The sequence below is a fragment of the Notolepis coatsorum genome, assembly GCF_963971535.1.
Source record: "Notolepis coatsorum genome assembly, chromosome: 19".
Taxonomy (NCBI): Eukaryota; Metazoa; Chordata; class Actinopteri; order Aulopiformes; family Paralepididae; genus Notolepis; species Notolepis coatsorum.
Genome location: NC_140183.1, coordinates 14,449,979 through 14,466,842, shown reverse-complemented (window position 1 = coordinate 14,466,842; position 16,864 = coordinate 14,449,979). Strand labels below are relative to the sequence as shown.

The following is a 16,864-nucleotide window of genomic DNA, read 5'->3' as shown; positions in this document are numbered from 1 at the left end:
GAGGGTCTGAGTGTTGTCCTACCTCTTTGTCCTGTCTGTCCTACAGACCCAGCAGAGGGTCTGAGTGTTGTCCTACCTCTTTGTCCTGTCTGTGCTACAGACCCAGCAGAGGGTCTGAGTGTTGTCCTACCTCTTTGTCCTGTGCTACAGACCCAGCAGAGGGTCTGAGTGTTGTCCTACCTCTTTGTCCTGTCTGTCCTACAGACCCAGCAGAGGGTCTGAGTGCTGTCCTACCTCTTTGTCCTGTGCTACAGACCCAGCAGAGGGTCTCTGAGTGCTGTCCTACCTCTTTGTCCTGTGCTACAGACCCAGCAGAGGGTCTCCGAGTGCTGTCCTACCTCTTTGTCCTGTCTGTCCTACAGACCCAGCAGAGGGTCTGAGTGTTGTCCTACCTCTTTGTCCTGTCTGTCCTACAGACCCAGCAGAGGGTCTGAGTGTTGTCCTACCTCTTTGTCCTGTCTGTCCTACAGACCCAGCAGAGGGTCTGAGTGTTGTCCTACCTCTTTGTCCTGTGCTACAGACCCAAGTCAAGTCAAGTCAAGTACATTTTATTTATATAGCACATTTCCAGGCAGCGGCAGCTGGCACCAAAGTGCTTCACAGGCAGGTTGATAAAAACAAAATAATGTGATGCAAGATATAAGATTAAAAACATAGTAAAGCAATGAAAGTAATAAAAACTAAATAATATGATGCAAGAAATAAGATTAAAAACATAGTAAAGCAATTAAAGTAATAAAAACAGGTAGGACACAGTAAAACAAAGAGGATAGAAGGACCAGGGGTCTAATGGTGATTAAGTGGGGGGGAAGGCCAAGGAGAACAGGTAGGTTTTTAAAAGTGATTTAAAAGCCTGCACGGTCCGTACGCTGAGGGGGAGGCTGTTCCACAATCTAGGCGCTGCGGTGGAGAAAGCTCTGTCTCCCCTAGTCTTGAGCCTAGTTCTAGGCACCACCAATAGCAGCTGGTCAGCTGATCTGAGGGATTGGTGGGGGGTGTGGCGGTGCAAGAGCTCGGACAGATAGGGAGGAGCCGTGCCATTAGTGATTTAAAAACATTTAGGGCTAATTCAAAAATCGATCCTAAAGCGAACAGGCAGTCAGTGGAGCGAGGCCAAAACTGGGCTGATATGTTCATGTTTTGTTTTTTTTTGGTGAGGAGGCGCGCGGCTGCGTTCTGCACCAGTTGTAGGCGACGAAGCAGGGATTTGTCGATGCCCGTGTAAAGGGCATTGCAGTAGTCGAGGCGAGTGGTGACAAAGGCATGTATCACCGTCTCTAGGTTACTTTGGGAGAGGTATGCCTTTGTCTTCGCCAGGAGTCTAAGGTGGTAAAAACTGTTTTTGACTACGGCGCTGACCTGTTTGTCAAATTTAAAATTGCTGTCGAAGATGACCCCGAGGTTCCTGACAGAGGTGGAGAGGTTTGGACCCAGGGGACCAAGTGCGTCAATGAGGGGGGCCGGGGGGGCACTATTAAAAACAATGACCTCAGTTTTCCCTTCGTTTAATGTCAGGGAGTTTTCAGACATCCAGCACTTGATTTCTGCCAGGCAGTCAAGTAGTGGTTTTATTGATGTTTTCCCTTGAGTGGGTTTTAAGGGGAGGTAGACCTGTACGTCATCGGCGAAGCAATGGAATGAGATGTTATGTTTTGCCAAGATCTGGCCAAGGGGGAGTATATATAGGAGGAAGAGAGTGGGACCCAATATCGAGCCTTGGGGCACCCCGCAGGTGAGAGGGGGCCACAGAGGAAGTGAAGTCACCAAGTTGGACAGAGAAGGTCCTATTGCTTAAGTAGGACCGGAACCAGTCTAAGAGGGTCTCTGAGTGCAGTCCTACCTCTTTGTCCTGTGCTACAGACCCAGCAGAGGGTCTCTGAGTGCTGTCCTACATCTTTGTCCTGTGCTACAGACCCAGCAGAGGGTCTGAGTGCTGTCCTACCTCTTTGTCCTGTGCTACAGACCCAGCAGAGGGTCTCTGAGTGCTGTCCTACCTCTTTGTCCTGTGCTACAGACCCAGCAGAGGGTCTCTGAGTGCTGTCCTACCTCTTTGTCCTGTGCTACAGACCCAGCAGAGGGTCTCTGAGTGCTGTCCTACCTCTTTGTCCTGTGCTACAGACCCAGCAGAGGGTCTCTGAGTGCTGTCCTACCTCTTTGTCCTGTGCTACAGACCCAGCAGAGGGTCTCTGAGTGCTGTCCTACCTCTTTGTCCTGTGCTACAGACCCACCAGAGGGTCTCAGGACTCTGGTCTGCGTGCGTCTGCCAGAGGTCTTGGCTGGTCGCTGAACACCCTCTGACCTCACCTTGACCGTCAGAGCTGTGAGGTCACGGCCCCCGTCATTACCCGACACCACCGCTACCTGTGGGGGAGGGGGCTATGGGAGGAAGAGAGAGAGAGAGAGAGAAATAAAGACAAAGCATGATGCTGGATAATGTTATGTCTGCATTTATATAACAAATGTATCCAAAGCTCTTTACAACTTATGCCTCACATTCACCCATTCACTCACACATTCACTCACACACCAGGGTTTCCCATTAATTACCTAGACTGTGGCGGCCCGCCACAGTTGTATAACGAACCAAAAAAATTATTAATTACATTTTTTTTTTTATAAAGTTTGCCAATAGGGATGTATCAGTTGTATTGGCAGTGGTAGTAGTCGTAATAGTAATCCACTATATTTTTTTATTTTCTAAAAAATAAACCAGTTCAACACAGGTAACCACTTTTGCTTCATTTCTTTAATAGCTCAAATGTATGCTCTAGTCCAGTGGTTCCCAAACCTCTCCTCGAGGCACCCCAGCCGTTCCATGTATTTGTTAAATTCCACCACCAGCACACCTTGATTCAACTAATAAAGGGCTAGTTAAGTTGAATCAGGTGTGCTGGTGGTGGAATTTAACAAATACATTGAACGGCTGGGGTGCTTCGAGGAGAGGATTGGGAAGCACTGCTCTAGTCGATTTTGTGTTTTGAGCACAAAGTTCATCATAGATCTAGCCTCTTTATTTTGCTCTCAAAGTGCACCAGATTGATGCATTTAACTTTAAAATGTACCCCAAAAAAAAGTTACGGGGGGGCATGGCCCCGGACCCCCCTAGATAGAGGGTCGGAGGTTCACCACCCATAGTCTCTGAAAATCCTGTGGGAAACACTGCACACACATTCACTCACACATTCACTCACCCATTCACACACACATTCACTCACACATTCACACACACATTCACTCACACATTCACACACCGACGGCAGAGACAACCATGCAAGGTGCCGACCTGCTCATCGGGAGCAGTTAGGGGTTAAGTGTCTTGCTCAAGGACATTTCGACACGCTGCCCGGGAGGAGTGGGAATCGAACCGGGAACCTTCCGATTACCAGACGACCGCTCTACCTCCTGAGCCACAGAGCCCCAATGTAGCACGATGCTCAGTACATGGGAATCAACCCCCACTGGACTAACTCAGCAAACGTATGGCATGCCCATGGTAACATGTACTCCAATTCTACGGTAGCATCTAAACGGTTAATGGTGCATTTATATAGCAGCTTTTATCCAAAGCGCTTTACAATTTGTTCCTCACATTTTACCCATTCACTCACACATTCACACACCGACGGCGGAGGCAACCATGCAAGGTGCCAACCTGCTCATCGGGAGCAGTTATAGAGGTTAAGCGTACCTCCCGAGCCACTGTCGCCCCCTGAACTCTCTCTAAACTCTCACACTTTTTACTGTCCGTTCTATTTTATTATTTTTAGCCTATTTTTAAACTGAATCAAACCGCACTTTTTACTCTGTCTATTCTATTTTATTATTTTTATTACTGGATGAAACCGTAAACAGAGAGGCCTATTGGGATCCTAGATCCTAATGTGAAAAACTGTGATTTACCTTACCTTGCTAGTACCTCTCTATCTTTTTTATGCTCGCTTATGCCTGTATTATTTACTGCTGTGAAGCACTTTGAACTGCAATTTCTGTATGAAAAGTGCTATACAAATAAAGTTATTATTAAAAAGAGAACATCCCAAATTGCGCAGCATGTACCTTGTTATATTCCTGCGTGAAGCTCTGGACGCTGTAGACGTTGATGCTGCCGTTGTCCATGATGGCCACAACATGGCGTCCATTAGGACTGACGGTCGCCCTGGTGATGGCGTCGCCCTGCGAGCCGATGTGGAAGAGCTGCTTGCCGGTGTGGATGTTGATGAAGCGCATGACGCCGTCCTGACTCAGCACACTTAGAGTCTGAAGACAAGACATACTGACTCAGCACACTTAGAGTCTGAAGACAAGAGACATACTGACTCAGCACACTTAGAGTCTGAAGACAAGAGACATACTGACTCAGCACACTTAGAGTCTGAAGACAGGAGACATACTGACTCAGCACACTTAGAGTCTGAAGAGAAAAGACATACTGACTCAGTACACTTAGAGTCTGAAGAGAAAAGACATACTGACTCAGCACACTTATTCTGAAGACAGGAGACATACTGACTCAGCACACTTAGAGTCTGAAGACAAGAGACATACCGACTCAGCACACTTAGAGTCTGAAGACAAGAGACATACTGACTCAGTACACTTAGTCTGAAGACAAGAGACATACTGACTCAGCACACTTAGAGTCTGAAGACAAAAGACATACTGACTCAGTACACTTAGTCTGAAGACAAGAGACATACTGACTCAGCACACTTAGTCTGAAGACAAGAGACATACTGACTCAGTACACTTAGTCTGAAGACAGGAGACATACTGACTCAGCACACTTAGTCTGAAGACAGGAGACATACTGACTCAGCACACTTAAGTCTAGTCTGAAGACAAGAGACATACTGACTCAGCACACTTAGAGCCTGAAGACAGGAGACATACTGACTCAGCACACTTAGTCTGAAGACAGGAGACATACTGACTCAGCACACTTAGTCTGAAGACAGGAGACATACTGACTCAGCACACTTAGAGTCTAGTCTGAAGACAAGAGACATACTGACTCAGCACACTTAGTCTGAAGACAGGAGACATACTGACTCAGCACACTTAGAGTCTGAAGACAAAAGACATACTGACTCAGCACACTTAGTCTGAAGACAGGAGACATACTGACTCAGCACACTTAGAGTCTGAAGACAAAAGACATACTGACTCAGCACACTTAGTCTGAAGACAGGAGACATACTGACTCAGCACACTTAGTCTGAAGACAGGAGACATACTGACTCAGCACACTTAGTCTGAAGACAAGAGACATACTGACTCAGCACACTTAGAGTCTAGTCTGAAGACAAGACATACTGACTCAGCACACTTAGAGTCTGAAGACAAGAGACATACTGACTCAGTACACTTAGAGTCTGAAGACAAGACATACTGACTCAGTACACTTAGAGTCTGAAGACAAGACATACTGACTCAGCACACTTAGTCTGAAGACAAGAGACATACTGACTCAGCACACTTAGAGCCTGAAGACAAGAGACATACTGACTCAGTACACTTAGAGTCTGAAGACAAGACATACTGACTCAGTACACTTAGAGTCTGAAGACAAGACATACTGACTCAGCACACTTAGTCTGAAGACAAGAGACATACTGACTCAGTACACTTAGTCTGAAGACAAGACATACTGACTCAGCACACTTAGAGTCTGAAGACAAGAGACATACTGACTCAGTACACTTAAGAGTCTGAAGACAAGACATACTGACTCAGTACACCTAGAGTCTGAAGACAAGACATACTGACTCAGCACACTTAGTCTGAAGACAGGAGACATACTGACTCAGCACACTTAGTCTGAATACAAGAGACATACTGACTCAGTACACTTAAGAGTCTAAAGACGAAAGACATACTGACTCAGCACACTTAGTCTGAAGACAGGAGACATACTGACTCAGCACACTTAAGAGTCTAAAGACAGGAGACATACTGACTCAGCACACTTAAGAGTCTAAAGACGAAAGACATACTGACTCAGCACACTTAAGAGTCTAAAGACAGGAGACATACTGACTCAGCACACTTAAGAGTCTAAAGACGAAAGACATACTGACTCAGCACACTTAGAGTCTGAAGACAGGAGACACTGACTCAGCACACTTAAGAGTCTGAAGACAGGAGACATACTGACTCAGCACACTTAGAGTCTGAAGACAAGAGACATACTGACTCAGCACACTTAGAGTCTGAAGACAGGAGACATACTGACTCAGGCACTCAGCACACTTAACACATTGGGTGCCACACCTTTTTCGGGCCCCATCTATTCACTGCCACGCTTTAAAAGATAGGAGTCCGTCACCTTGTTTGTAGAGCTATAACTATATTCTATATTATAGCTATGGATACAATACTATGGTCATTTGACAGTGACTTTCTTCCGGTCAAGATGCAAAAAAGAGAAAATGTTTCCATGCATACATTCGCGCGTTATACCGTGATGAATATAAGTATGTTTTTAGATCGGTCTGGGGTAATTCCTGAAATGCTGAGGAATAGCCTTATGAGTGTATTATACTATAACCGTTGCCGTTTCTTGCCTGGACCCGCTATTATTCTCAAATCAAATCTATATCATAGGTATTATGTTTCATCATGAATGCATGAAAGGGGTGGGGGGGGGGGGGGGGGGTCGTTTTTTGATGCTTTGATCGCCACCAACGGCATACGTTGTGGACTAACGTTACACACACACGTTCGGATCGAGGTGAAGACATGCTTGGATCAACGCAAGATTGATATCATATAGCCCTTACCTTGACTAGGATGTACCCCAAAAAGAATATTCCAATTATCTGATCGCAATTCCAAGTATTGATGTCCATCGTGTCGCCAACATAATCTACCACACATCATGCATCGGGCGCATTTGATTCTTCTCAATCCGACCGTTATAACGGCTCAGCTTGAGCGAAATATTTTTTTACGACGCACAGGCCAAGATACAAGGTTTCAAAGGGTGCTCGATACCGCCGTCTAGCTGGAATGCGGCCGGTATTGCACTTTGGCGACCTCAGACTCATTCCCTATGGTAACAACAATACAACAATAAAAATATCGAGGAAAAAAAAGAAAAACGACACAGAAACGTGTTAACACGTTTTTGGCACTCAATGGTCGGGGCCCAGAAACGTGTTAACACGTGATTGGCACCCAAAGTGTTAAAAGTCTGAAGACGAGATACAGACTGAACTGACTGAGAACACTAAAGAGTTTGAAGACAAACACTAAACCCGGAGTGTAGAGGGGAGGAGGAAAAAAGAAAGAATGTTGGTTGTTCACCAGCGCTCCAGCGTTCGTACCTGACTGGCTCCTCCATCGAAGCTGTCAGGCAGGAATTCCAGCTGTCGGACCGTCCTGACTTTAGCAGGCATATTGACCACCCTGACCAGCTGCCTGTTCTCCAAGCACCACAGGTGGAGCAGGTTGGAGCGTCCGCCTGCTGCAAGAGTCTTACCATCACTGTCGACAAACATACAGAGTCTTACCATCACTGTCGACAAACATACAGAGTCTTACCATCACTGTCGACAAACATACAGAGTCTTACCATCACTGTCGACAAACATACAGAGTCTTACCATCACTGTCGACAAACATACAGAGTCTTACCATCACTGTCAACTAGGGGTGTAACGATGCATCGATTAATTGAAATGCATCGAATGTGTTAGAATCGATGCATCGATTTGAATATGTTAGAATCGATTATAATAGAAATGAATTGAAATTAAAAAAAATAATCTGTTCCCCCAGCCACATTTGTGTATTCAACATTTTTGGGGGAATTAACTGATCTAATCGAATCGTGGTCAAATGAAGAGATTTCATGATGCATTGAATCATTGCCTGAATAATCGTAAACGAATAGAATCGTTGTGAGGTTGCATCGTTACACCCCTACTGTCAACACACATACATGCACTCGTTATTAGGGATGCACCGATTGTTCAAATAACACAATCGGCCAATACTGATATTTGTGCCCTGGCAAATAAAAATTAAAAAAAATCTAATTTTTTCTCAAAAAAATAAAATTTATTATATTTTTATGATATTCTCTCTCTTACATAGTACTGTATATTTGTATGTCTCTAAATATTTTGATGAATTGAAAATGGAGGACCCTTATGTAAACAAGCCGAAAGTCTTTTTCTGGTCTTCATCCTCTTAGCAGTTATATTGAGCTGTACTGTCTGGTCTTAATCCTCTTAGCTGTTGTATTGAGCTGTACTGTATTGTACCCATTCTGCAATGTGTTAATACATTTTTCAATCAATCAATCAATCAATCAATCAATCAGACAAATGTATAGAAAAGCTTTTATTGTAACATTCTTTTATATAACAAATAATTATATTATTGTTTAAGACAATGTTTTAGCCCTATGCTTGACTATTATTTTAGGCATGGCACAACAAATACAATAATAAATAATAATAAAATGAATAAATCAAATATTAAATAAATAAATAGGCTACACTTCTCTCTTTTTGTGTTACGAATATGTTCACTGATATGAACATAGGCCTCTTTACTTACTTAAAGGGGACATGTACTATAAATGTCATTTTTCAGTCTCTAGCATTGTATTATAGTAATAGGAGTTCGTATCAATGTGTTTTAGTGTCTAAATACCATATTGGCGGATTGCTCTGATTCAGCTCAGATAATTTCCTTCTCCAGTAAATTAGGCCATCCTGATTTGAAGGCCTGAATGACGTTACTCAGGCTCTGGGTAGCAGACAGTGATGTGATTGGCTCTGTGGTTGTAGCTAATGCCCGCCCACAATCTACATAGACTGACTGTACACAGCGAGTGGAAAACCACTTCCTCATACTCTGCGTGCACTCTGGAGGGAGAGAGAGAGATGGAGAGCATTCAGGAGCACTTGGGGGGGGGGGGGGGGGGGACCTGCGGCGCGGAGGTCCGCGCGACACACACCTCCGAACGGGAGAGTGATAAGAAAAAAAGGAAGAGAGAGGGAGGAAGGGAGGGCCCCCCCCCAGCACACCGAGAGGCAGAGAAAAAAAGAACGGCCTCTCTCACTCACTCACTCACTCACTCTCACTCTCTCTCTCTCTCGCTCTCTCTCACTCTCCCACCCCCTCCCTCTCTCTCTCTCTCTGTCTACCAGTCGCAGACTGTGTGGACTGACTGTCACTCAAAGTGCTTATGGGCGGAGAGCTTTCATATAACTAACCTAACAGACTAACTTGTCTTGCTCAAGACTTGTTTATGAGTTTGCAATGCATGTCAGGTAGACTACAACAAAAACATTTCTGCCAATTACGTCACATCGCTTGCACCCACCTCTGCTGTTCTTACCACCAATCGGAAGCGCTTATTTGCTTTTTTACTTCCGGAAAGTCCGCCATTGCCTCTACTCGAGACTTTTCCGAGACAGTACGTTAATTTAACTTTATTCTAGTCTAATGACACCTAGATTCATCAATAGCAATAGTAATATATATGTAACGTTAATGCCACAAAACGAATGACTTTGTTAATCATAACGTTGATGCAGTAGCGCATACACTACTACTGTATAGTGCGTGATCGTGTTGGCTGTAACGAACATGAAACATTTTGCTTGTGTGTGTGTTGTGCAGTTTGTTTGACTGGAACCCCATGGTACGCTACTGAAACTGACCGATGTTTCCTTTTTATCGGCCACTGCCATGGGTAAATTTGATCTTATCGGCCGATAAGCCGATTGCAGTCAACAAGGCACATATCGGCTGATACCGATAGGCAACCGATATATCGGTGCACCCCTACCCACCGTGTGACAGCAAAGGCTTTATAGTGGAGGCCAGGCCCGTGCTCAGGATCAGGGAGCTGGTGTTTACAATAGAATACAAGCTAACTAACTAGCTAGCTAGTTCGTCGGTTAGTTAGAAACCCACCGTGTGACAGCAAAGGCTTTATAGTGGAGGGCAGGCCCCTGCTCAGGAACAGGCAGCTGGTATTTACAGACCAGTGTGTCGCTCTCCCAGGCAAAGATGGAGTCGTCACTGAAACAGCTGAGGATGGAATTACTGAGCGGCAGGAAGAACACCTGTAACAACAATAACAACAGCAACAGTTGAGAACACGTCAGGTCTGGTTGAAGCACGAGGAACACTGAGCTCCAGCAAACTTCTCATCCCATCAAATTAATATATATATACTGTATATATATATAGCGGCTCAGGAGGAGCAGTCGTCTGGTAATCGGAAGGTTCCCGGTTCGATTCCGGCTCCTCCCGGCAGCGTGTCGAAGTGTCCTTGAGCAAGACACTTAACCCCTAACTGCTCCCGATGAGCAGGTTGGCACCTTGCATGGTCGCTTCCGCTGTCTGTGTGTGAATGTGTGAGTGAATGTGAGGCACAAATTGTATATAAATGCAGAACATTAACCATACTGTATATATAAATGGCTGCATTTATATAGTGCTTTTATCCAAAGCGCTTTACAATTTGTTCCTCACATTTTACCCATTCACTCACACACATACAGTATATATATAGAACATTATATAACCACTGGACTATATATTTGTATATACAATCAAAACTTGTACTTCATACTTCTTCATACTTTTTTGCACATTACTGCCCAATTGCACAGCCCTGCTAAATATTCCATCCCACTGTATGGTTATAATTAGTGTATATACTTGACCACATTGTGCACAGTTGTACAGCCCTGGCCTATTTTTATTTTATAATTATATTATATTCTGTTGTGCTTCTATGTTCATTTAGTTTATTCCATTTTATTTTATTTCACCTTTACATTTTTTATTTTACCGTAATTGTCTGTCCGTCAATGTTGCACCAAAAACGACCAAATCCAATTCCTTGTATGTGAAAACTACTTGGCAACAAAGACCTTTCTGATACAGATTCTGATATATTGAAAGAAGATGTTAATATTAAATGCAGAGAAGCCAGAAGAAGAAGCTGGACGACCAGCTGATTAATCTGTGAGCCTCACAGGAACAAGTTTCAAGTTTGTTTTTATTTGTCACGTATAAAGTACATGTACATTACAGTGAAATGCTTGGTTCTGTATGAGCCTCCTGAGAATGTGCTTCATACAATAAAACATTTTAAGTAAAAAGTAAGTAAAAGTGGAATACATCGCAACACTATACAATACAAACTAAAGTACAACCTAAGTACAATGAAGTAAAAATGCAGACAACGAGGTACAAAAACATTAAAAAAAAAAAAAAAAAAAAAAAAAAAAAGGCAAGATGCAAAATGAGGTATGGATGTAGTGCACATATTTTTAATAAATAGATACAAATATGGTGTAGCTTTAAAGTGTTTAAAGTGTCTATAAGTGAGTGTTAAGGTGAGTGTTTGTTTAAAGTGAGTGTGTGCCTGTGGATGTGTGTGCAATGAGTGTAGATGGATGGGTTGATGTTACATAAGAGTCATTGAGCATCCTGATGGCCTGGGGATAGAAGCTCCCTTTGAGTCTCTCTGTGCCGGCCATGAGACTCCAGTAGCGCTTGCCTGGGGATAGAAGCTCCTTTTGAGTCTCTCTGTGCCGGCCATGAGACTCCGTTTGCGCTTTCCTGGGGATAGAAGCTCCTTTTGAGTCTCTCTGTACTGGCCATGACTCTGGTAGCGCTTGCCTGGGGATAGAAGCTCCTTCTGAGTCTCTCTGTACTGGCCATGAGACTCCAGTAGCGCTTGCCTGGGGATAGAAGCTCCTTCTGAGTCTCTCTGTACTGGCCATGAGACTCCAGTAGCGCTTGCCTGGGGATAGAAGCTCCTTCTGAGTCTCTCTGTACTGGCCATGAGACTCCAGTAGCACTTGCCTGGGGATAGAAGCTCCTTCTGAGTCTCTCTGTACTGGCCATGAGACTCCAGTAGCGCTTGCCTGGGGATAGAAGCTCCTTCTGAGTCTCACTGTACTGGCCATGACTCCAGTAGCGCTTGCCTGGGGATAGAAGCTCCTTCTGAGTCTCTCTGTACTGGCCATGAGACTCCAGTAGCGCTTGCCTGGGGATAGAAGCTCCTTCTGAGTCTCTCTGTACTGGCCATGACTCTGGTAGCGCTTGCCTGGGGATAGAAGCTCCTTCTGAGTCTCTCTGTACTGGCCATGACTCCGGTAGCGCTTGCCTGGGGATAGAAGCTCCTTCTGAGTCTCTCTGTACTGGCCATGAGACTCCAGTAGCGCTTGCCTGACCGCAGCAGTGCAAAGAGGGTTGTTTGGGTGACTAGAGAAAACATGTATGTAGTGTATGTTCCAGGAACAATGGACAAGGAAAGTGCTTAAGGCTAGAACCAGTGTGATGTTACTTCTAATGCGCTCTATAATAAGAGAGGAGGCGAGCTGCTAGAGACTAACCTCAGCCCGACTGAAACTCCATGAAAGAAGACTTGAATGAAAGCAACAAGGTCGAGCAGCTCTTTCACACACGGAGGGTCGGAGAACACAGCTGGAGAAGCCCAACGAGTCACTCCAAAAGGAGAATAAGGATTTGAGAGAAGTATTATGTCTGTGTGTGTGTACTAGTCCTTTGTCCTGTTTACTTGTAATATCATAAGTCTATAATATGTCGCATGGTCACAGTATAAGTATTTTGTGGACCCCAGGAAGAATAGCTACTGCAATGCTGTAACTAATTGGGATCCTAATAAACTAAACTCAAGAACATAGAAACAAAAAAAAAATGTATCCACTTTTTCTCCCAATTTTTTTCAATTTTTCTCCCATCCCAATTTCGTATTTCCAATTCTTCCCTCTCCTGTCTTGAACGTTGCTAGACTATGCCTCCCACTGGTCGGCTGTAGTGAGGATAGAAGCCTTGCATCACGTGTCCCCTCCGGTACACGAGGAGGCAGCCTGTCGCATCTTTTCACCGCAGCAGCTCGAACTCTCAGTGGCGAGGAGTAACGCGTGGGAGGCTCACGCTGCCCCCGATACTTCCTGTTTCCGCCACACCGGCGTCACCCAACCGACCTGTAGGAGTCGCTGTCCACAACGTTCAATCCCCACCCACCGGCTTTCCCACCCTCTAACACTGCCAATTGTGTTAGTATGACGGCCGGCCAAGCCGGTAGCAACGCCGAGAGCTGGGCTTGATACCAGCATATCCCGCGTTAGTGGCGAGCGCCTTGCCCACTGTGCCACTCAGCCGCCTACTAAATATTATTTAAAGATGATACTGAATTCAAGAAGGAGCGCTGTTTCTAGTCTTCCCACTCCTCAAACAGTTCACAACTTGTGGCTCACATTCACCAAATCACTCAGGAAGGCAGCCACACTGACAGAGAAGGCAGGAAGGCAGCCACACTGACAGAGAAGGCAGCCACACTGACAGAGAAGGCAGGAAGGCAGCCACACTGACAGAGAAGGCAGCCACACTGACAGAGAAGGCAGGAAGGCAGCCACACTGACAGAGAAGGCAGCCACACTGACAGAGAAGGCAGGAAGGCAGCCACACTGACAGAGAAGGCAGCCACACTGACAGAGAAGGCAGGAAGGCAGCCACACTGACAGAGAAGGCAGCCATACTGACAGAGAAGGCAGGAAGGCAGCCACACTGACAGAGAAGGCAGGAAGGCAGCCACACTGACAGAGAAGGCAGGAAGGCAGCCACACTGACAGAGAAGGCAGGAAGGCAGCCACACTGACAGAGAAGGCAGGAAGGCAGCCACACTGACAGAGAAGGCACTGTAGGGCTGTCTTAAATACTTCGAAGCTTCAAAGCTCCGTTCGATGGGCATGGGATTCGAATGGGAAAATAAAATTCGATTTTTTATTTTTTTTTGCAAAATCAACTCTCTTTGTTAACTACAACAAGCAATGCCGTTTGTTATTTAAGATGAGGTCGGACTCGGCACTGACAGATTTGTGTTCATTGTGCTGCTTTTATAAAGCCTCAAATGACGGCTTACAATATTTCATGAAAGCAAAGTGTTTCGTTTGTCTAAGATTTAAAAAGGTTTAAACTTTACAGCACTGACAATTCTCTATAGTATTTTTTATAGTGTCTAGGGCTGACCTTCGAATTTTTGGCAATCGAAGCTTCGGGGCCGAGCTTCGATTTTAATTCGAAGCTTCGAATTTAAAAAAAATTATTAATTAAAAATCTTTTTATATAATTTTTTTTTTTTTTTTATCTTATGTTGTGGGACTTGTACAGCACTTTGGTGAACTTTGTTGTTTTTAAATGTGCTCTATAAATAAAGTGGATTGGATTAATGAAATAAGTAGCCCCTTTCGTGACTGTGACACAGCCAACACGGCTGTGTGATTTAATTCAAGGTGGATCGCTGTTGTCGTTTGAACAACTTCAGATTTAATGCGAACTACCAATCCCCCAAATCAAGAATGTTTAAGATGAATGAAGTAAGATTTTGATTATTTGAAATATGGCCTGTGTAGACTAAACTATGCACAGAATTATGTCAGTCTACAAGGTCCGGATTCTACATGGTCCGGCAATGTAGACCTTGTAGACTCCACTACAGACCAATTATCAGTGAATGTTCATGCATTTTTAAGAAGGGCTACTTCCACAAAAAAACAAAGAACTCACCAAAACATCTCAGTAGCACCTTATCTAAATGTTCTATTTCATATATGGAGATTCATATTTATTTATGTATTGCATGCATTTCTACATTTTATTTCCTATTTTGTTTATTCATCCCAGTATCTTTCTTTCTTATGTGTGGAATTCTACAAGGCATTTACATTCACATTTACATTTAGTCATTTAGCTGATGCTTTTATCCAAAGCGACTTACATGTTCTGTGTGCTTACCCTCTGTTCTGTGTGCTTACCCTCTGTTCTGCGTGCTTACCCTCTGTTCTGTGTGCTTACCCTCTGTGTGCTTACCCTCTGTTCTGTGTGCTTACCCTCTGTTCTGTGTGCTTACCCTCTGTTCTGTGTGCTTACCCCTCTGTTCTGTGTGCTTACCCTCTGTTCTGTGTGCTTACCCTCTGTTCTGTGTGCTTACCCTCTGTTCTGTGTGCTTACCCCTCTGTTCTGTGTGCTTACCCTCTGTTCTGTGTGCTTACCCTCTGTTCTGTGTGCTTACCCTCTGTTCTGTGTGCTTACCCTCTGTTCTGTGTGCTTACCCTCTGTCTGCTTACCCTCTGTTCTGTGTGCTTACCCTCTGTTCTGTGTGCTTACCCTCTGTCTGCTTACCCTCTGTTCTGTGTGCTTACCCTCTGTTCTGTGTGCTTACCCTCTGTCTGCTTACCCTCTGTTCTGTCTGCTTACCCTCTGTTCTGTGTGCTTACCCTCTGTTCTGCGTGCTTACCCTCTGTTCTGCGTGCTTACCCTCTGTTCTGTGTGCTTACCCTCTGTTCTGTGTGCTTACCCTCTGTTCTGTGTGCTTACCCTCTGTTCTGTGTGCTTACCCTCTGTTCTGTGTGCTTACCCTCTGTCTGCTTACCCTCTGTTCTGTGTGCTTACCCTCTGTTCTGCGTGCTTACCCGTCTGTTCTGTGTGCTTACCCTCTGTTCTGTGTGCTTACCCTCTGTTCTGTGTGCTTACCCCTCTGTTCTGCGTGCTTACCCTCTGTTCTGTGTGCTTACCCTCTGTTCTGTGTGCTTACCCTCTGTTCTGTGTGCTTACCCTCTGTCTGCTTACCCTCTGTTCTGTGTGCTTACCCTCTGTTCTGTGTGCTTACCCTCTGTCTGCTTACCCTCTGTTCTGTGTGCTTACCCTCTGTTCTGTGTGCTTACCCTCTGTTCTGTGTGCTTACCCTCTGTTCTGTGTGCTTACCCTCTGTTCTGTGTGCTTACCCCTCTGTTCTGTGTGCTTACCCTCTGTTCTGTGTGCTTACCCTCTGTTCTGTGTGCTTACCCTCTGTTCTGTGTGCTTACCCCTCTGTTCTGTGTGCTTACCCTCTGTTCTGTGTGCTTACCCTCTGTTCTGTGTGCTTACCCTCTGTTCTGTGTGCTTACCCTCTGTTCTGTGTGCTTACCCTCTGTCTGCTTACCCTCTGTTCTGTGTGCTTACCCTCTGTTCTGTGTGCTTACCCTCTGTCTGCTTACCCTCTGTTCTGTCTGCTTACCCTCTGTTCTGTGTGCTTACCCTCTGTTCTGCGTGCTTACCCTCTGTTCTGCGTGCTTACCCCTCTGTTCTGTGTGCTTACCCGTCTGTTCTGTGTGCTTACCCTCTGTTCTGTGTGCTTACCCTCTGTTCTGTGTGCTTACCCCTCTGTTCTGTGTGCTTACCCTCTGTTCTGTGTGCTTACCCTCTGTTCTGTGTGCTTACCCTCTGTTCTGTGTGCTTACCCTCTGTTCTGTGTGCTTACCCTCTGTCTGCTTACCCTCTGTTCTGTGTGCTTACCCTCTGTCTGCTTACCCTCTGTTCTGTGTGCTTACCCTCTGTTCTGTGTGCTTGCCCTCTGTTCTGCGTGCTTACCCTCTGTTCTGTGTGCTTACCCTCTGTTCTGTGTGCTTACCCTCTGTTCTGTATGCTTACCCTCTGTTCTGTATGCTTACCCTCTGTTCTGCGTGCTTACCCTCTGTTCTGTGTGCTTACCCTCTGTTCTGTCTGCTTACCCTCTGTTCTGTGTGCTTACCCTCTGTTCTGTGTGCTTACCCTCTGTTCTGTGTGCTTACCCTCTGTTCTGTGTGCTTACCCTCTGTTCTGTGTGCTTACCCTCTGTTCTGTGTGCTTACCCTCTGTTCTGTATGCTTACCCTCTGTTCTGTATGCTTACCCTCTGTTCTGTGTGCTTACCCTCTGTTCTGTGTGCTTACCCTCTGTTCTGCGTGCTTACCCCTCTGTTCTGTGTGCTTACCCCTCTGTTCTGTGTGCTTACCCTCTGTCCTGCATGCTTACCCTCTGTTCTGTGTGCTTACCCTCTGTTC

General features: G+C 45.2%; 1 protein-coding gene across 1 annotated transcript in view; it reads right to left on the bottom strand.

The window, feature by feature from the left end:
- Nucleotides 1-16,864, bottom strand: part of tbc1d31 (TBC1 domain family, member 31) — a 75,893-nt gene that overhangs the window by 41,823 nt on the left and 17,206 nt on the right. The window contains exons 5-8 of the mRNA XM_084335818.1: nucleotides 9,934-10,085; nucleotides 7,326-7,485; nucleotides 4,057-4,257; nucleotides 2,203-2,376 (exon numbers count right to left, since the gene is read on the bottom strand). Coding sequence (XP_084191944.1) covers nucleotides 2,203-2,376; nucleotides 4,057-4,257; nucleotides 7,326-7,485; nucleotides 9,934-10,085 — 687 coding nt within the window. The remainder of the gene's footprint in view (nucleotides 1-2,202; nucleotides 2,377-4,056; nucleotides 4,258-7,325; nucleotides 7,486-9,933; nucleotides 10,086-16,864) is intronic.